The sequence below is a fragment of the Acomys russatus genome, chromosome 17 (assembly GCF_903995435.1).
Source record: "Acomys russatus chromosome 17, mAcoRus1.1, whole genome shotgun sequence".
Classification (NCBI taxonomy): domain Eukaryota; kingdom Metazoa; phylum Chordata; class Mammalia; order Rodentia; family Muridae; genus Acomys; species Acomys russatus.
In genome coordinates this window covers 48,564,968-48,585,291 of record NC_067153.1, presented here as the reverse complement: position 1 = coordinate 48,585,291, position 20,324 = coordinate 48,564,968, and the positions used below count along the sequence as shown (strand labels likewise).

Below are 20,324 nucleotides of genomic sequence, written 5' to 3'. Positions count from 1 at the left end.
CAAGAACACACTCCTGTCACAGGGCCAGCTAAGGGCACCCATTTCCTTTCAGGTCACAGCCAGAAGCAACTGTGAACCATCTCTAAGTTACTAAAATGTCAGGACCTCTAACCTGCCTCGCCGTCCTAGCAGAGGACCCAAAGGTCAGAGTCAAGGCTGGTGGGCGGCTCCTTGTATAAACTTCATAGCAAATGTACTGTCGGGAACAACACAGCACAGGATGGCTCAGTAAGTGCCCACTGTCCACAACGCCCACTGATAGGCAGAGCCTGGGAGAAGCTGGCACCCAGGGGCGAGGCAAGAGAAAAACAGGTGGGTGTTAGCTTGGAGGCCAGCAGGTGGCTCGGGCAAAAACAAATGATGCCACTAAGGGGGTGGAGAAAGTGTCAGGGGCAAGGCTCCTCCCTGCCCTGATGGGCAGTCACTGCGCATAAGGGGTGCTGGAAAGGCACGACATAGCCAGGACATCTCAGTGACCCAACTTCATCCCCATGTATCTACCTGATAGAAGCCACCACCTCGCCCATTACAAAGAAACAGTACACAGGGAGCTGCAGCGAGATTGGTCAGTGTCCTGCTCCTAGCCAGTGCTCCGCGCCTCCCCACCACAGGTTCACGACCCTGTGGACCTCATGCCAGTGCTGAAGAGCCTTCACCCTCCTAACCACAGCATGGTTTTGGCCCTCCCCAACATGAAGGCCAAGAGTGGAGACCCAGAAGGGCAGGTGGCCCCTCCAGACCTCTGGTTATTGTCAATGTCACACCACCTGCACGCAATAGCAGACTGGCATTATGCTGGCATCTCTATGCAAGCTCTGTCTCCAAACACACTTCCCAGGACCCCTGCTATGCACACCTACCACTTGTGTTGTCTTCCCCCCCCTCACACACACACACACAAGGCCTGTCCTCCAGGAAGTCTTTGTGCGAGCTCATACACCTGTACTCCCACGTGGGCTCATTTAGCCACGTGGGCTTGCTCAAATACACCTGCTCCCCAGCACCGTGCTCTCTTCCACGCCCTTTTCTGCTATCTGCATTACGCATCTGCCCAAGGCCCCACGTCCAGCAGCCTCCCTTTCAGTGAAGACTCAACACTTTCCGTCAGGAATTACCTGCCCACTGTGAGGGGCTGCCACTCACCAGCTCCCTGTGAAGGGCAAACCTAGCCTTTTTGAAACGGGGCATGCAGTAAAGGAGATAGGTAGTACATTCGTCCCAGGAGACAGAGTGGATGCAGACGAGGATGAGGCAGGAAGCAGCCACACAACAAGGAAGATGTGGGGACCAGAGACCCTGGCCTGAAACCCCATGTAGCTTCAGGCCTACACTCTCCCTGTGTCTCCCCACACAGAGACTCAGGCCCTAGACAGGCTCAAGGCGCAGACACCAGAAGAAGATGACAGCTCTGGGCAGTGACTTCCAGAGTCGTTAATATGCCAGTGGGGGCATATTATGGAGGGCACAGCCTTAAGTAACTGGACACAAACTAGTCAATTTACAAAACAGTTTGAGAATATTTTGTGATTAAAGGGCAGGACACATCCATAAAACCCCCGCCCATTATTACAGGGCACGCTGGCCTATGACTCTCCTGCCGCCATCTCCCTAGATCCCAACAAAGTTAGAAAACAGAACTTGGTAAAGGGCAATGGGTTTATTCAGAGTTATTTAATAACAGAAACAAAAAAGTCTAAGCCCTCATATTTGTTATCTTACAATTTATAGACAGCTTTGAGGTGAAGGTCAGAACGTAAGTAGACTTGGGCAGAGACAGGTCAATGGGCCTGTCTTGTGGGAAACATGCCTGCACTCCAGGCTGCCACTAGTGTTGCTGTTCTGTCACTAAGAGTTGTTGATTCAAGTCCAAACCAAAGGAAAGAGGGCATTAAAGATTCCCCAATTAAAAAAAAAAAAATGTGGGATTTATGGATGTAAGATCTCTACCTGCCCCAAGCCTGGCAGAGTTCTTTGTCCCTTGGACTTTCCTTTGGTAAGTGTGGAAGCCTTTTGCATCTTCTATGGAAGACAGTTTTAGCTGACCCGGTCCAGCCTGCCTGTCACACACAGAATCCAAACATGAGCAAAGGTGAAGGGTGGCATGGGAGACAGCCTCTCCTCTCCTGTCAGGGGTTCAGTGACACTTGTTTCATAAGCAGCAAGCTTCCCAGGCACCGTCCAGGCTAACAGAGAGACCGGTCGGTCGCTGGTGGCCAATCCTAGCTGGGAGGCTCACTAACCCTGCCCCACAATGGGGACTTCCCACCCAGCAAGGCCTATCAGATACCCTCCCATGCTTTTCTCCAGCCAAGGCCAGGACTGTACAACCCAGAGATGGATGGGGCAGTTTCACCACAAGGGACCGATGTGTGGAATGTTCCCATCTTCCCCAAAGCACAGAGTCTTGTTTGAAAGAACAAAGTTCATTAGCTAAATTTGGACAGCCAGGTAATCCTGCACTAGGTGCTATTAACAACGTGAATATCCAGGAGAGAAAGCCAACAGCCAACTCTGCATCCGTACCCCAACAGCGTGCGCAGCTCCCAGTGCGGCAAGGCCCACACCCACAAAACTCAGCAGCCCCTGCATTCACCCCTATGGGCACAGATCTCCAAGGGTCTACCGCTTGTCTGTTCTGGATTCTCTTAAGGTCTTGGACCATGCTGACCTGACCTCACACCATCTCGGTGTATGCCAAGTCCACCTCCCGCCCAATCTTCCCATTTCCTGTCCCCAGCATTTTCCATGCACACCTCCCCTCCCCTTCCTCCCTCACTCTTTCCCTCCCTCTCTCCCTCCCTCAGTCCCAGGCTGAAATCAGCCTCAGAGCTGGCAAGGGCATCACCTCAAGATCTCCTGAGTCCACACAGCTGTGGACTTGACTTTCAGCTCCTGTTTCCGGATCAGATGTCCCTACTCTCCAGGAGCTCAGAGCTGCACCAAGGCCATAGCACCAGAAGGGCTCTTAGCTACAGCCGAGGGCTTTTGCAATGGGTTCCTGCCAGGAACTGACCCCACACGCATACCTCAACCCACACCCATAACATCCATGAGCCAATCCCCACACCCCGACCCCTGCAGCTGGCAAATCCTAAGTCATATAGTGCTGCAGAGCTAGCTCCAAAGGAAAGATGGCGGGGGGGGGGGGGGGCGGAAGCAGCTCATAGCTCCAGGCCAGGACCACCTGGGTCATGTCCTGAACCTTCTACAATTAAAACGCAACGACAAAAAGCAAGATGCAAGCTGACATCTCCCTCTACCATTACCACCCCCCTCCCCACTCTACTTCCTGTCCTGCCACCCCTACTGCCCCTTCCTCCAACAATCTTATCCCCTGGCTGTACCCCTGCAAGAGAACCCCAAACATCTCAAGAGTCATCCAAGTCTCGCTGGAAAAGGCCACCACAGCCAAACCCTAGTAAACTAAAAATAGACACATGTACCTGACGAGAAGAGACCAGTCTCTGCTTTGAAAAGTGGCAAACAACAGCCGGAGCAGGACAAACTTGTCGCAAACAGTAACTTCAGATTAAAAAAAAAAAAAAAAAAGAGTGAACTTGTTTTGTCCTAATGAAAATTCAAGAAAGCCAGCTGAACTGAAAGGGGGCAAACAGAGGAAGAGAAAGATCTCTGCAAACGCCCCAACTCACCACATTGTCTCATATCCACACACCTCTGGGCTAAGACCAGTCTCTTTCTGGGAAAACCCAAGCTCTGAAGCATGGAAGCCCAACTGATACTCTGCCTTGCTTCCTGGCATGTCTCCATCCACAATCACACCTCAGCTCCAAGGCCACACCTGGCGCCAGGCCGAGGCCGCCTCTCTTCATCAGACAGCTCCGGCTCCTGCCGCACAATCACTTCACAGCCCTCCAGGCCAAGGACCCAGAGCCCAGAGGTCTGACCCTGTGTCGCAGGGGAGGGCGAGTCTTAAGAAAGCAGGCGTGAAGACCTGGTTGGGCCGGATGAACAGGTTCACAAGAAATGTGGAAAAGGGAAGCTCCTGGTCTTCCACCAGATGGACAGGGGCTGAGTCAACTGTTAAGTGAGGAAACTTTAGCAGGAAGAGGTGGCGGGGCACCATGAGGGAAAGATACCAGGATGACAAGACAGCACGCTCTGTGGAGCCTCACCTCACAATTCCAATGGTTTGAAAAAAAATCCTGCCCACTAGCTAGTTGAAATGGAAGATCAAGATGCTGGGCTGGGCACACACACCCTGAAGGCAGAGAGGTACCCGCCTCCACCCACAGAGCGTATGGGTACAAAGCTACCCTGTCGGGCTTCACAGGGTCCTATGTCAATGGCCCTACCTCAGGCCGGGCCAGCTGACAGCTGTCATCATGCCACGAGCACACCTTCAGAAACTGATGTCAGACTCAGAAATGTCACCTAACCAGCTAAGGCGACTCTCTGGGCTTCCGAAACACAGCTCTAGTCCCTCCTCACAGAAGCCATGGAGCTGGGCCTGGCTACCATGTCCTCATCAGCAGTCCAGGCAGAGACAACAGAGAGAAACATCAGTCTAGTGGACCCTGACTTCCATTCAAGGTGCCAATCTGGGACTATGATAATGAGTCAAACTGGTGTCCATGAAGTGAACTTTATGAGGAAAAAAAAAAAACTCACCACAATGTGCAGGCTAGCAGAGTTACCATCAAGGCAGTGACTCAATGGTCTATCCCCCAGCCAGCTCCTGCCCACTCCTGCAATCCGTCCACCTTTTTCACCTCCTGGATGAGCAGTGAGGTGATCAAGGTAGTGAAACAGTGATGGATTTAAGGCCGGGAATCTGAAGAACCCAGAATGCATTAGCCATGGCTCCCTAACAAGCCATGTGTCTGTCAACCCTTTACCTTACTGACAGGGTAGCCACCTGCCATGTGGCATAAGCTTTGTGAGTCTCTAGATGTTTCCATCTTGGCCTCCTGATGGGACACAGCTGGGAGGGAGCTATGGAAGAGACCAGGGGTGTGGAGCAGGAAGGGGCTGGCAAAGGCTGAGCCCCTTCAAGAGCTGAGATGCCTCATCAGAAGCCCTTTTTCCCCTCCCAGAATCCATAGCTCTCTTCCTTTGAGTCCCCAGTGTCCCTAAGGGCCTCTGGTCCAGAATATCAAGGCATTACCCCCACTTTTCCAAGTACAGAGCCAGTCAGATACAGCACCAATAACAAACCAAAGTTCTGTTCTACCAGTGTCCAACTTGATGACCCAATGAGTTTAATGATCTCATTTACAGAGCACAGTAACCCCCAAATACCACACAGCATGGATGGTGACTTTACCACAGCTGCACATGTGGAAATCTCCCTACAGTTAACCTTCCATCCTCTGTATACTGTGTATGTATATATTGTGATAGATAGATAGATAGATAGATAGACAGACAGACAGACAGACAGACACACACACACACACACACACACACACACACACACACACACACACACCCCTCTAGATACTTGTAGTCCCTTCCCAGACCACATGGCCACATGCAACTAGGACAAAATCATAAATCAGACACAGAGCTGGCTGGGAGCATAGGAGAGAGTGGCTGGAACCTCAGCCTAGGGTCCAACAGTTCTCCTTACTGCCTTCTATAAGGGAATGCCAACATCCAATCGGCCCTGTCTCGGGGGGTCTTTTGCAAGTGGTCCCAGCTGCTGTCTGAAGATGATGGCTGTTATCCTCAGAGGACAGTGTTCTCCAGGAAGGGAGCCATGCTGGTGTACATGTTGGGAGAGGTGTCCCCATCTCATGGAGCATTACAGAGAGAGAGTGTGTCACAAAGCAGAAAGCCATAGTGGGAAGAGATACTTGCTTTGGAAAGCAGCTATGTCCCAAACCTGCTCTGCTGGCTGATACCCCACACACTCAAGTCACCTGGGGACTGCTTGGGGCACAGAGACTAGAGACGAGTTCTTCCACGAGCCTGTGTCACTCCAACACAGGGAAAGGGCCTGGTGCTGGTGGGCACAGAGTGCTGCACTCCCTCACTTCTCTGTTCCGTGGCTACCTGACCTGTAGCAGGTAGGCACAGGAAAAATGGAGCCAAGAGCTGGATCCACCCCAAAAGGTCCTGGTTGATGGTGTGTACAGCGTATGCCTTTGCATTGTCAAGGCCTCAACTTTCGCCTAAGAGGAAAATGTTTCCACAGGATGCTGCCTCACCAGAAGAGTTATAGCCTCCTGTCCCACCAGGGCTGACTGACCTGTGTCTAACTGCTTTGCCTCCTGGGGCACCTGCCCTGCCTGGAACTGTCCCCAAGGTCTTTCCTGACCCAGAGGCTACCTCTTCCTTTTCCTGGAGCTCCAAGAGACCTGGGAGCCTCCCTCTGACCCCTCACTTGTCCCCTTATGCCTCAAGCTATTCACTCCAAACATGCCAACACATGCCTGGTTCTTCTACCTGCATGCTTCTACACCTGTCCTGGCCTAAAATGTTCTGGTCCCCAACCCAAACAGCCCGGTCTGATGAGATCACCTTTGCCTCCATCGGACAGGAAGGACCAGGGAGTGGGGCCAGCCAGGTAAGAGGGAAAGTGCACCAGGCAGGCACGAGGCTCTCCAGACAAGCTGTGGTAGGCACCGTGCATATGAAGGCCAGAGTTTGACTCTGGGTGTCTTCTTCGATTGCTCTCTGCCTTTTCTGTTTAGGCAGGGTCTCTCACCTGAGCCCAGAGCTCACTATCTGGCTAATGCAGTTATACAGCTTGCTTGAGACCCTATCTCTGCCTCCTGCGCACTGGAATTCCAGGTGAGCTCCTTTCCCTCTTTAAACTACGGGGGTGCCAGAGTCCGAACTCCATCCTCACACTTGTTCAGCAAATGTCATCTCCCCGGGCCCAAATCTTTCTTTCCTTTTCTTTTTATGGTTTTTCCAGGCAGGGTTTCTCTGTGTAGCCTTGGCTGTCCTGAACTCATTTGTAGACCAGGCTGGCCTCGAACTCACAGATATCAGCCTGCCTCTGCCTCCAAGTGCTGGGATTAAAGGTGTGCGTCACCATACCCCAGCCCAAACCTTTCTTAAAAACCTGCCCTACCACTCTAGGCAGCAGGATTCACCTCCACCTGCCCTACATGCACTCCTCAGAGGGCAGGGAGGGAGTCACCACCTCCCCTCACGTGGGCACATAGCCACAGGTATGAGGCAATTGAAAAACAGCAGAAAGAGCCACACAACCCCTTTCCGTGGTCGTCCTATTGCCTCACTCTCAACACCCTGTGGAGACTGGAGACTGCCTGCAGTGGGAGCATTCCAGGCCGGTAGATATTCTACCCAAGGTCTGGGGACAAAAAAAAAAAACACTGGTGAGGACCCTGAGAAACCCGGGGTCCCTAAAGTCGGAGTTCACATCACTACAGTCAGATTTCCTTTCTTTTACCAGTAAAGAGAAAACAGCAAATTGAACAGAGATAACATGCTTCTGGGTTACTTAAGCAACTGTATTATTCTCTGGCATTTGGGAGCACAGTAGATAAAAATCAATCCGTTTCATGCCGTTATTCAAACACTTTCTCTTTTGGAAACACAATCAGAGATGGCTCTAATTTAGGTTACGTTGGTGAACCAAAATGATGGCCAAGCAGGGTTTCTATCTTCTAATTATATGGAATTTAGGACAAAATATCCTCGTAAGTGATTCTGCGATACTTGATAAATAGGTCATAACACGTTCATTTTGCTGCTAAAAATCCTTCACACTCAACACGGCAGAACTAACTCCCGGCATCAGGAAGACGTGGCAATGTGGCAGGAAGCCGGCAACCCCTCCTTCGGGCTGGTGCATCCTGGAAGTGAAAACCAGTTACAGGGCTAACTCCCATCCATGTAAACTACTGGACCCTAAGGCCCTTGCAGTGGGAGGTCTGCCTTGGCAAGTGTAAGGAGCTATGGGCCTACTCCCTACCCCCACCCCACCTCCCACCACCCAGGCCTATGCAGTCAGCCAATCCCAATACAGCGGCTGAGCACCCTGAATGAGTACAGCAACACCCTGGACTATTTTCAACCCTACCATTACTCAATTACTTAAAAAAAAAAAAAAAAAAAAAAAAACACCCTCGCCTACCTTAAAGGAACAATACTTATTTGTCAATTAAGTCAGCTGTCGGGGAGAGGGGTTGACAGGGGAAGTTGGCCTCCCTCCCCTGGCAACAGGATCCTGCAGAGACTGAACCATACCTGCTGCACAGCCAAGACAAGCCCTGGTGGCCTACTGAGCCAGGCCCTGGGGACAGGATTTGTACTCAGGCAACTGGCACCAATGGACTCTCCTCAGACATTACAGTGGCCTCCGCGCCTGTCCCAGGCCTTCAGCCAACTGCTGGGAACAGAGTGGAGGAGGCACCCGACTTTGTGGAACCTACTGCAATAGGAAGGAGGTGGGGTGGTGGACTGGCCGGCTCTCAGGTTTGGGGTTAACCCTAATAGCCCCATCAATGTTACCTGATGCCTGTGACTGTGCCTAGCTTAGGGTGAGGGGTGGGAATGGCCTTTCCATGGAATGAAATTCACAACAGTCCACATCTGTTGGGAGGTCATGGTGAATCTAGATTTTAATCAGTGAAGCTTTTCTCCCCCCAGTCATGGCTGAGTATCTCTTTAGAAGCCCTCCTCTCCTCCAAAGTGATCTCTGTGATAGCCTTGGGTCTACATCAGCCTCTGGCTCAGTCACTCAGGCCAGCAGTGGGGACACATGTTGGCTTCGGAGCCACAGGCCTCACCACTTGCTGGCTATCTGTCCTTGGGGAAGAAGGCACCTCACCTCTCTGAACCAGTCCTGCAGCATTGACTGCATTGGATGGCGGGGTCACCCCTACCAACAAACACTTCCTGCCACATGCTGCAAAGTATTGGGAGGGTCCTAGGAAGGATTGGGGAGAGTCTGACTACCACGCACACACTATCTGCTACGAGGCTCCCCAAGGAAGGAGATGGGAAAGAAGAGGTTCACTCAGACACAAGAAGACCTTCATGGGTACACATAGTGGGGGGAGTCACCCAGAAGTGTAGGGAGAGGGATCATTGGAAGATTTCAGGTTTCACCTCAAGACCCATGCCCAAGAATAGGAGTGAAGACAGCCTTGGTCTTTGGAAATACATAAACCAGAGTGGGTGGCAGGGTGACAAGAGTGTGGGCCCTGCCAAAAGGCAAGGTGGGAACCTCTCTGATGCCCACTTCCTCATCTGCAATGTGGAGATCACATTGGGTTATTGTAGGAGGATGGCAGCCTTCCCCAGGCACCCTCTGGTCCACCCACTCACCCTCTGCCAGCCCAAACGACCCAGGTCCCATCTGCCATCTGCCCTTGGGCCACCTGGGTTAGAGATTCCGCTATCCAAGCCCCCCAACATTCAGGGTTCCCACAGGGTTCCCACAGCATCCAAGGAAGTTCCATGGCTTTGGTGGTTAGAGAAACCAGTATACAAAAAGAAGGTCCCTCGCTGTGGGAAGGGTCCCCTCTAGAGCACGGGCAGCCATCTTCCTCTACCTAGCAGCTGCCCTGGGTGGCTATGGACCATCAGACTGCAGATCCAGTCTCACTCACTCTAACAGCTGACGGCACTGCATGGATGGGCCCTTTCCTCATGACGTCTCAGCGCCTACAAGCAACGCTGTGGTCACTCACCTCACTCTGGATGAGAGATGAGAGATGCTCAGAGAGGCTCAGCCGCTTGCTCCAGGCTCCGCCATTATGGCTTGACCTAGGGCAGAGGCCTTTGGCATCCATCAGTCAGTCAGAAACTGAGACTCAGCCAATCCAACATTTTCTCCACACCCTGTGAGACCACCAAGGCCTAGCTCAAGTGACAGGGATGTAGGGCTAGCAGAAGTGCCACTGTAGTGCCCCAAGCTAGGAGAACGAGGAGAAGACGAGAGGTAGAGTGCCTGAAGCTAGCCTAGGCAGTAGGCCAAAGAAATGACAGGCAACTTGCAAGTAGGAGGACCCCAACCCCCAGACCCATCTGCAGATGGCCAGTCCTGAACTGCAGAGCCTGCTGTGTGACTGCAGGAGATCAGCTGAGCCTCTTAAAAGCCCAGGAAGTACTTGGTCAGGGCCTAGCCCCTCTTTTCCTGCCTATAAGCAGCCCACCCTGCCACCCCACAAACATCAATATAAACAGAGCACCCACAAGCAGCCTACCCCTCATCCACAGGGCATTGCTGGTCTCGGTGGGGTGGGGGGCGGCTGGAATGCTTGCCTTCCTTTCTGGGAGCTGGCCTGTGGCCTCCCCAACCTTGATGCTTAACAGCTACAAGAGGGACCTGTCACCTGCTGGCACTCACAGGGCCTGCCTCTCTCAGGGATTCCCCAGCCCCCGCCACCCCCCACCCCCCACCCCTGCTAGTCACAATTCTTGATGTCCAGAGAGCCCAGACAAGCCCCACACATCCCGACCTCCCTAACCCTCATCACTCACTTCTTTGCCCTGGGTGCCTCTCCTGATCTTGTCCCTTTGCCATTTGCCGCCAATCCTAGTGAGGGGAGTGGGGCTCCCAGCAGGGTGGGGGTGGGATAGGAGGCCATCCAGGCCATCCTCCAGGGGCTCCACCCCGGTGCTCAGGCGGGCGGGGCAGGCGGCTGACTCACACTTCATTTCCTCTCTACAAAGCCAACTATATGTGTGGTAAAGTCACACGTGGGTCCCTCCCATTGTTGGGCAGTAGCCCCCGAAGGCCAACAACCGACACTAACAGATGTCATTACTCCGAATTCTACCTCCAGCACCTGCGAGTCACTCCCTTCCACTCCCCCCTCTCCCCTTCCATAGCAGCTCCCCTCGTTAGCTCTCACTGTATTTAAACCTTCTGACGGAAATGCTTTCTGGAGTGATTCACACACCCCTGCACTCTTCAGAAAGCTGTTGAACAAAATGTCACCTTCCTTCTTAATCCAGGATCTTACTAAGCATATCTGTTCCACATTCTTCGAGGGCTCCACCACCTCCGAGCCCCCATCCCATCCGTGCCACCCCCCCAACCTCTCCCCGCCATCCCCAGCACTGGCACTGCCTTGGGAAATGACACATACCACCTCCCCCACTTCTTCCATCAGACCCTTGACCACTCCCTATAGGTAAAATGGGGGAGGAAGGGGAAAGCTACAGAACTAGCCTCTGAAGCTAGCATGGAAGCCCAAACAGGCGTCTTCTGAGGCTCTGCAGGTCACAGACAGCATAGTCTCTCCTATGCTGAGGGGTGTCGCGCTGGACAGCTGGGCTTCCAGCCAGCCTCCAACCCTGCCCACACACACCCAAACCTCAGGTTCCACTTCCTTCTATACCTAGCAGTGGCTAGGGCCAAAAAAAAATAAAAAATAAAAAAAATCATCTCTTCTGTCTCAAGGGTCCCCTCCCCAAGTCCCTGGCTCATCAAATGCCAGAAGGGTCCTGTACGTGACTGAAAACTTCTCTGGGGGCAGAGATTAGCCCACCCTGTTAGAAATCTATGGAAAAACATAAGAATGAGCTCAGAATAAGCCAAGAACCCACTACCAGCATGTGGTCTTCTCAGCCACTCCTCGGGCAGCTAGCTAGCTGCAGCAGGCCTCTTCTGAAGACTGCATGGGTTTTGTGACACTAACGTTTTGTGGGTGTCTTTATTTATTTATGTTTATCCTGTACTGATTATTGAAACGCAGAGCCTCATATAATGCCCGGTGACTGCCATACCCACTGAGCTACATTGGAGGCTCTTTTAATCTTGTTTCAAGACAGGGTCTCCATATGTAGCCCAGGCTGACTATGAACTCACAGTCCTCCCGCCTCAACCTACTGAGGACACATGCCCAGTTATCTGTCTTTTTATTAAAAAACAAAACAAAACAAAACAGGGCTGCAGAGACGGCTCAGAGATTAAGAGTACTGTCTATCCTTCCAAAGGTCATGAGTTCAATTCCCAGCAACCACATGATGGCTCACAACCATCTATAATAAGATCTGTGCCCTCTTCTGGTGTGCAGGTGTACATGCAGACAGAGCACTGTGTACATAATAAATTAAAAGCAAAAACCTAGGGTTTTTTTTTAAAAAAAAGATTTACTTATTTTTATTTTATGTGTATGAGTGTTTTGGCTGCATGCGTGTATGTGGACCACAAGCATGTCTAGTACCCACGGAGGTCAAAAGAGGGCATCAGATCCGCTGGAACTGAAGTTACAGACAGTTGTGAGCTGTCGTGTGGGTGCTGGGAACTGAACCCTGGTCCTCTGCTAGAATGGAAAAGTGCTCTTTACCACTGAGTCATTTCTCCATCCTGAGCTTCAGACTTTTACATGCCAAACTGCTCACTCTGTGGACCATCCAGAGCATTGCCTTCCCCACATCAATGATCCCATCCCAAGTGTCCTATGAGCTACAGGCCTTGGCAACCTGCCTGGGTTGCAGGGTAGGAAAACAAGTGACCATGAAGGATGACAGACCTTCACGGATACAGCTATGCTTCCCAGGGCTGCTTTCTCAGGCAAGAGGTCCCCAGAGGACAGCGGTGACATTCAGCACTGTCTAGTGCCCAGCATGGAACAGGTCCTTGAGAAACATGTACAGAGACAAGGCTGGGTATGCAGATGAAGTTGGGATATTTTTTTGTTTTGTTTTTGTTTTTGCTTTTTCGAGACAGGGTTTGTCTGTGTCACCTTGGCTGTCCTGGAACTCATTCTGTAGACCAGGCTGGCCTCGAACTCAGAGATCTGCCTGCCTCTGCCTCCCAAGCGCTGGGATTAAAGGCATGCACCACCACCACTCAGCAAAGCTGGGATCTTTTGAGCCAGGGCTTCTTAAACTCCAGACAGAAGCTCTCCCCAGTGGGAGAGGAAAAACACTTCTAAGATCTTTAAAAAAAAAAAAAAACTATAAAGAAATTCACAGTCACTATGTATAGGCAGCAGTGTGCACGCCCCTCCCTATGAGTGTAGACGGTACAGATAACACCTCATTTCCTCTATTCACCTCCATGCACATCAGGATTGGGGTGTCACCTATCCCAGGGTAGTACACAGGGCTCACACAGAAGATAGAATCCCAAGCACCGAACAGTCTCCCCGAGCCCAGCCCAGAGGCCTCTGAGTATTCCGTCTCACTTCACTTCACTTCTAGGGGACAACAACTCAAAATAGATGTGTTGTCCAGGTGTCTCCTGAGCCTGCTCAGGTGGCTGCATTCTTCTGAAATACCAGTGTCCCTCGGCTCTACTCTCAGGCTCCTTATTAGGGTTGGGAACTGTCCACCTACCCATCCATTCAGCCTGCACCCAGCGCACCTCCCGGCTACACAATTCCCATATAAATAAGCTCTGTGCCTGCCAACGTGGACCCTGTCACAGGCACCAGCTGCTGATGATCTGGACAGCTGGGGCAGAGGGCAGTGGATACCACTGAGTCCACTCTAAAGAGATGAAACCAAGCCAAGCCCAAGTCAGCAAAGACGGAGTGCTCACTTTATCCCCCTTCCCTCCCCATCCTCCAACCCCCACTCCTCCGCCATCGGCAACAGCACATGGATGGCGCTTCCCAGAACTGCAAGGAGGTGTACCTTCTATGCTTAGAGAGAACCATTCAAAGACTCCTCCCTGCTGAGGTGGCAAGTTCAGAGGCTGAGAGGAGACAGACCCAGGCAGGATCAAAGTCAAAGATCCCTGATCTCCAAAGCAGCCAGTCTTTCTCCTCTCTGCTTGAGGAGGCCAGACTATGAGGATTCCTCAAAAGAGGTGTCCCAGTCTGTGCCCATCCCACAGCCAGGCTGTTGAGCACAGCAGGGAAGTCCTCCTATCCACAGTTTCCTCTTTGTTTCTCTCTCCAGTCACAGAAGCATCTCTGGGGAGGTGGTTCTCCTCCTTATGCTCTGCAGGCCCCAAGTGCATACCCACCGCATGGGCTGGTAAAAGCTCTGGGTTGGCAAACACTCCCTGGGCGCTGCAAGATAAGAGTTGGTTCCACTTTGTGAGTACTGGCGGTGAGGGATTAAGCCCATGAGCAGCTAAGGGAGAAAGAGACTAGCTCCATGCTGCTGAGATAGAGCCATATTGATCTACAAGGAGAGGAGACCAGAACCCTCCATGGAGTGACTAGACAGAAAGCCGGTCATCTGTGAACATGCAGATGGCCATGCATGGATGTGTTCATGGACAGATGCAGGTGCACAGGGTCAGAAGTCACACGTGCATTTTCTGTTCCTCCATTTGAGGTGGGTGGGATATAAGAGCAACCAAACCCCCAGAGCAACCAGAGGCCCCTACATCTGGGTTTCTGATGCTGGTCTCCAGGGGAGGAAGCTGGGCTCCCTGTAGAACGGGCAGACTCTAGGGCTGAACCTGGAACATCCTGTGGGCCAAACAGCAGTGAAGTGCTCAGGCTCTCACGGGGACGTGGTGTCTACGGGACCCAGGGGTAACAGCAAAAGAACAGAGCATGGAAAAAAAAAAATATCAAGCAGAACCGCACAGTAAAGTGTAAAATACAAATCAACATAAATAGAAATCAATGATTAATCAGTGGTTACATGCAGAAGAAAAAAAAAAATTCCCCTATCCACACAGAATTCCAAGTACTTCAGGTACTTGGCCCTTAAGGGGTAGCACGGAGCCCTTTCTCTTCCTTCAGCTGTAGGATGTGCTGTGAATTCCACCTAAGGAATATGACAGAGCTACCCCTTGACAAATATACCTAGGCCAGGGTACAGCTAAGTCGCACTGAAGGACAGAACCCAGATGTCGCGAATGCTGCGGCCCTCCCAAACCCACCAACCCAGACTCATCGGGACAAACACATCTAAATGTCAAGCAAGAGAGGATTCCCAAGTGACACAGACTCCAACATGGGGCCCTTCGGCCCACTAAACTCCTCAAGGAGTCAGCCAAGGCCTGAGACAGGGTCACAGTCAAGAGGAGCCTAAGGAGATATGACAGGCACACATACGTGGGACCTGGATGGGGTCCTGGGACAAAGGACATTAGGCAAAAAAGGAAGACAACCTGTCAAGCAAAGGACTTCATTAACAACCATGTGTGGGGCCGGTGTGATTGCCACCTAACCTGATGGCCTGTGTCCCATTCCTGGGGTGGATGACGGTGGAAGGAGGGAACTGACTCCAAAAGTTGTCTTCTGGCCTCTACATGTGTGCCGTGGTATTTCTGTGCCCACAGATATAAACATAAATAAACATACTTTAAAACTTTTTTTTAAATGAATGGATACTGGTCTACACGCAGTAAGAAGCGAGCCACACCAGCTTCAAATGTTAGAGATAAAACAGAGTCTTGGCCCAGGTGATGGAGCAGGAGGAGACACTTGTCACAACTGCCACCATCACACACCCATAATGAAAAAGGAAAGCTGACACAAAGGCCACCTGCAGTGTGATTTCAGGTACGTTAAGCGCCCAGGAAAGGCAAATCCATAGCATAGTGGTGGCCTCGGCTGCAGAAAGAGGCGGTGGAGTACCAGCTATCCGGTCCTCGCCTCAATCTGGGAACATCCTCTAGGTTATGGTGATGGTTGACAAGATTATAAAGGGGCTAGAAAGCAGTAAACTCTATCTGGAAAGGGTGGGTACTGTGGTATGTGGATTACACTTCAACAAATATAGTTAAAAAGAACAGATTTTCCCCTAGGCTTGTTGTCTCCCTGAGGCAGCTGTCAGAGCACCTGGCCCCTCCAGGCCACACGGCCTGGCCCAACTATGGATGGACCCTAAAGCAAGGGTCCCTGTGGCATCAACTGCCAAATGACAGAGCAGGGTGCTCACTAGGTGCCACTACAGCTCACTATAGGCTTCTGGACACAAGGGACATGGCGCCGAATGGGTGTAAAGAGACCCTGGCTTTGGGAAACACCCACTCTGCATGGGAAGAGTGACACATAGGAAAGGAGGTGAAGGCTTGTATCTCGGGGGAACTCCCCAAACTTCTCTGTACTAGAGGTACCCTTCCTGTGGGATGGAGCCCACCACAGAACAGACCTTCAAGTAGTCACAAAAATAAACCACAAGAACTTCCCAGAAGAACGTCACCAGGCCCTGGGAGAGATACTGCCGTGCCTTGAAAATACCACGTGGCCCCTTTAACTCAGTTCTTACAGGAGGATTACCATGGGGCCCTAGAGCTGCTGTGGCCACAAGCCACCACCCAAGTTCAAATCCTCTCTCTGCTACTGAACTAACCAGCACTTGGACAAGCTGCGCCCCTCCCTCTCTGTGCCTCAGTTTCCTCACCTGGTGATCACAGCAAAAACTGCATGGGGTGAGATGACCCCTGAGAAGCACACAGCACAGCCTGTGGTGTGTACACTGAGTTTTCTTACTACTACTATGGTTTTTGTTTTTGTTTTTTTAAGATACATCAATGCTTCCTGTGCTCCTGTAGAACCACAGGGGACTTTAATCACAGGCTTAAGTGGAATCACAACCCTGGTTATAACTCAAACACCAAACAGTCTTAACTACGCCCTTCAGATGTCAAATGTTCTTAGTGGTGACTTACAGCCGAACGTCCCTCCGGGGCCTTCTGTACCGGCCACACGCAGACACCCCAGGAGAAAAGAACGACGTTTTCTACAATTAGGAAAACCCTGTCTGCCACAGTTCTGCTTTTGCTGTATAAGGGCAGTTGTCCACCAGCCACAGGCTCAGGCCTGGTACAGCTGCCCTGGGCCCACCCACCTGGGCTGGGCTAGACCTCCTCCCTGCAGCTGGCCCACACCTGGCTGAGGACTTTGATCCCTTTCTAGGCTCCCTTTTCCAGTCCTGCCAAGAATGAAGAAAAAGCAAGACGCCACCAGTGCAAAGCCGGGGGGGGGGGGTGGGGGGGGTGGGGGTGGGGGTGTGACAGCCCAAAGCCCCCAGGCGGTTCACAACACTAAACCTTCCAGAGCCCATATCTATGGTCAAACTGCCCTGGGGTGACAGCCTTCCTGGAAAAGGCTGCCTGAGGCCAGAGAAAGAGGATCTGCCTCACAGCAAGTCCTTCTGCGTTCACCTGTGACTCACTTTACAAGGCTCCCGCCTTATCTAGAGTCACCATTACTGTCTCTCCACTCCTGCCACGCGGCAGAGTGGTCAGCAACCGTCCCGGCAGCCACCTACACCAGCAGGCCACAGATGTGCCTCTCACTGCTAACAGGGCCAGCGACCCCCTCGAAGTCCACCTGGCAGGGAAGAACACAGAAACTCAGAAAAGGTGGCCCAACCACATAAGCCAGTCACAGCCATCTCCCACTAACAGGTGCTTGCCACCACCGACACTAAGTGTCCCTGTTCTGATAGACAAAGAAAGCAAAACACCAGCACTGAGAGGCTAAGGGCACTCAGGAGGAGAACCTACCCAGCTCCTAGAGATCCTCCCTTACATCCAAACATCCTCACCCCATAATATGCACCCCCAATCCTGTTAAAGGCTCAGTAGACCAGGCTTCTGGAGAGAAACCCTACCAGAGCTTAAGGAACCAGATAGGGCTTCCATGTGTCCCCAGAGAAGGAAGGGACGCCAGCTAACACATCAGCCAACAAGGACCCCACAGCAGAACACTAAGCCTTTGGTTTCTCCAGACATGAATTCTGTCCAGATGTGGCACATCTGGAGCTGGTGTTTCTAACAGCTGTACTGTTCCTGCTGTGCTCTCCTTACAGAGAGCTACACTGGGGCCGTGCCAGCACTGCCAAGAGTGTCTCAGGGCCTCCAGTGACACTTTCCATTGTGCGGAGCACTAGCTATTGTGAAGCAGAAATGTTGCTGCAGGAAACAGGTCTAACTCTCCTCCTTCTAGAAGGTGAAGCCCAGCGAGAATAAGGACAGCAGAGGCCGTCACCGCTGGCACCGGCAACTGAGCTGTCTGCTGGCGCCACCTCGGGTGAACCAGGATAACAAATAATGGAGGGCACCAGGGAGAGAGACCCACTGGTCCCTCCTTAGGGAAGGCCCTTCTGCAAAACTCCCTCCACCTGCCTGGGTAGGAGGCACAGGATAAACAAATACCCAGGCCCTGTAGGACAGACCTCAACTCTGAAACTGTCCCGGGCAGTTTACAGGAACTAAGTCCTAGCGTGTACTCGGACGGACGGACATTTCTGGGACCAGCAGGGACATGGTAGTCCATAAAGAATGTAATCCTGGGCATCCGGCCTCGCAGACGTTAGTACCTAGCCCATCCACCTTCAGAGAGTTCAGCAGTCAGTATCTCAGCAAAGGCAGGTGTCTCCAGTGTCCAAAGCAGCTTGGGGGAGAAAGCATATTGACTGAGACCCCCCCATTGGGGTGTCCCAGAGAGCATCTGTGGATTGTCGTTTCATCCTAGAATGGGGCAGGGATAATTTTATTTATTATCCCTCACTGTGTGTCCCCAAATGGGCCTGGGAGCAGGTTCGACAGTGGCAGAATGAGAAATGATTCTATAGATTTCTGCGGGTCCACTAAGCATACACAGGCAAAGGGCAGTACAGCCTAGTCCAACTCCTGACCTGGGGTGTGTCTAGCCAGCATGGAACCCATAGTGTGTCATTATTCCTCTTATCTTCTCCTTTGTCACTCACTGATGAGGAAACTGAGGCAGGGGATGCTCATTGCCTTGCCCCATGTCACAGAACAGGTACTTGGGAAAAACTAACTTTCAAGTGTTCTTTATTTCAAACCCTACAAAGCATGGATCATGACTCTCCTCTCGGGCCTGGCCCTACAGCAAGCCCCTCTGCCTGGCTTAGGCTTCAGGACCGCATAACTTGAATTTTGTCCCTAATCTACACAAGGCAAGGCAGGAAGGGAACTCTAAACAAAGCCCCCCAACTGAATCTCTCCTATCTCTGGAAATGGGGAAGTTTCGAGGTGTACCAGCTTGTCTCTGGCCCTGGGAGCCTGCTCCTCACCCTGGCCAAAAGGTTAGGGGAACCAACCAACACCCAGGCTGGCCCCTCTCTACCCTTCAGAGCCGGTGATCCTGCTGTGGACAGGTGAGGTCTTAGGCAAGGGACTGCCACATAGCACCCAACCTTAGCGGTTGTATAAACACATAGGCCTAAGCTCCAGCCTGGGTGCCAACTGTCCCCAGAATCCCACAGGCTACTGTCCAAACACAAGGTACAGACACACAGAAAGCAGGGTGTGGAAAGGGAAGCTAAGCGCACAACTCCCGCGCCGCCTGCCCTCCCCCTCCCCCGCCGCCCCGCGCAGCTCTTGGGCCACACCAGCCTGGAGAGATCTACCTCCTTTCCAACCCCCCTCTTCCAACCCCCAAGAGTAGGTCAGTAGGACGACATTTACTGCGCCCTCGTCCTGTCGTCGTTGTTTCCCCCCATCCGACCCCTGCTAGGCATGGTGACCTATCTAATGACACCCCCCACATGGTAGTTTTGGCCCTATGTCCCGTCGACTTCTGCCTCTCCCCCAGAAGGACCCTGACTAGCACAGCGTCCGAGGTACGCACAAGGGGGGCAGTGACGCGCGCCCCAGGGGCGTGTGTGCAAGGCGCGCTGGTGCTGGTCTCCAAAAGGAGAGTCGCCGCTGTAGGCCACCGAGTAAGGGAGGTACAGCGCACGGGGTTGAGGCCCGAGGCCAGGACAGAGCTTGGCGAGCTTCGCCCAGGTCGGTGTAGGAGTCCCCAGGCGCGCCACTTACCCTGCGGGGAGATCGGGGCCAACTCTCATCCACCCGCCTCCGCGGCGACCCCCTGGCCGGCCACCCGGCCCCGCTGCACCTGCCGCCCTCCCGGGAGCCCAGCGGCGCCGGGGAGCGGGGACTACGCGGCCCCGCGGGTGCCGGCCACGAGCGCGGAGGCGGCGCCGCGTCGCGCGCTCACGTCCTGCTGCGCGGAGTCTGCGCGCCCCCGGCCGTGCCTGCGCAGCCGCCGCCCGGCCCCGCCCCTCGCCTCCCCGCCCTCCCTGCCGGGTTCGCGCGCGCGCGAGCCCGATCACGCGGAGCGGCCTTTGTTTGGGTGGCCCACGTGGGTCCCCGCCGCGCGTACCCACGCGCACGCTCGGCCGTCTGCCAGTCTTAGCCACGGACACCACCGCACAGAAGCAAGCACACCACTGTCGCCTCGCTCTGGTGTGCTGGAGTTGCTGCCAGTGATGACCCGCTCTCAAGAGCACAGCTCCACACTGGGGAAAGGACGTGGAACCTGCACTGGGAGGGACAGTGGACAACTCCTCCCTTCTCCCCTCCTCAGTACTTAGCCAGAAATGGCTCCACACGCCTTTAAATGTCTCCTTAGCACGATAGGAAACCTGCTACAGCCCTGACACTACCCTCAGGAACAGAGATAGTCCAGTAGACACCTTCCCCTTTTCACTGGCCTTTAAAAAAACAAGGGTTGACCAGGTTGACCAGCATCCTCAAGAAC

At 52.9% G+C, this 20,324-nt stretch overlaps 1 protein-coding gene across 4 annotated transcripts in view; it reads right to left on the bottom strand.

Moving 5' to 3' along the window:
- Nucleotides 1–19,720, bottom strand: part of Gramd4 (GRAM domain containing 4) — a 76,040-nt gene extending 56,320 nt beyond the window's left edge. For 2 of the 4 annotated variants that reach the window (XM_051160160.1, XM_051160161.1), the window contains exon 1: nt 3,651–4,111. In XM_051160160.1, the coding sequence (XP_051016117.1) occupies nt 3,651–3,760 (110 nt within the window). In that variant the 5' untranslated portion in view covers nt 3,761–4,111. Of the gene's footprint in view, nt 1–3,443; nt 3,463–3,650; nt 4,112–19,600 lie in introns of those variants that run through there. The other 2 variants (XM_051160162.1, XM_051160163.1) reach the window with 2 other exon arrangements.
- Nucleotides 19,721–20,324: the final 604 nt, after the last annotated feature.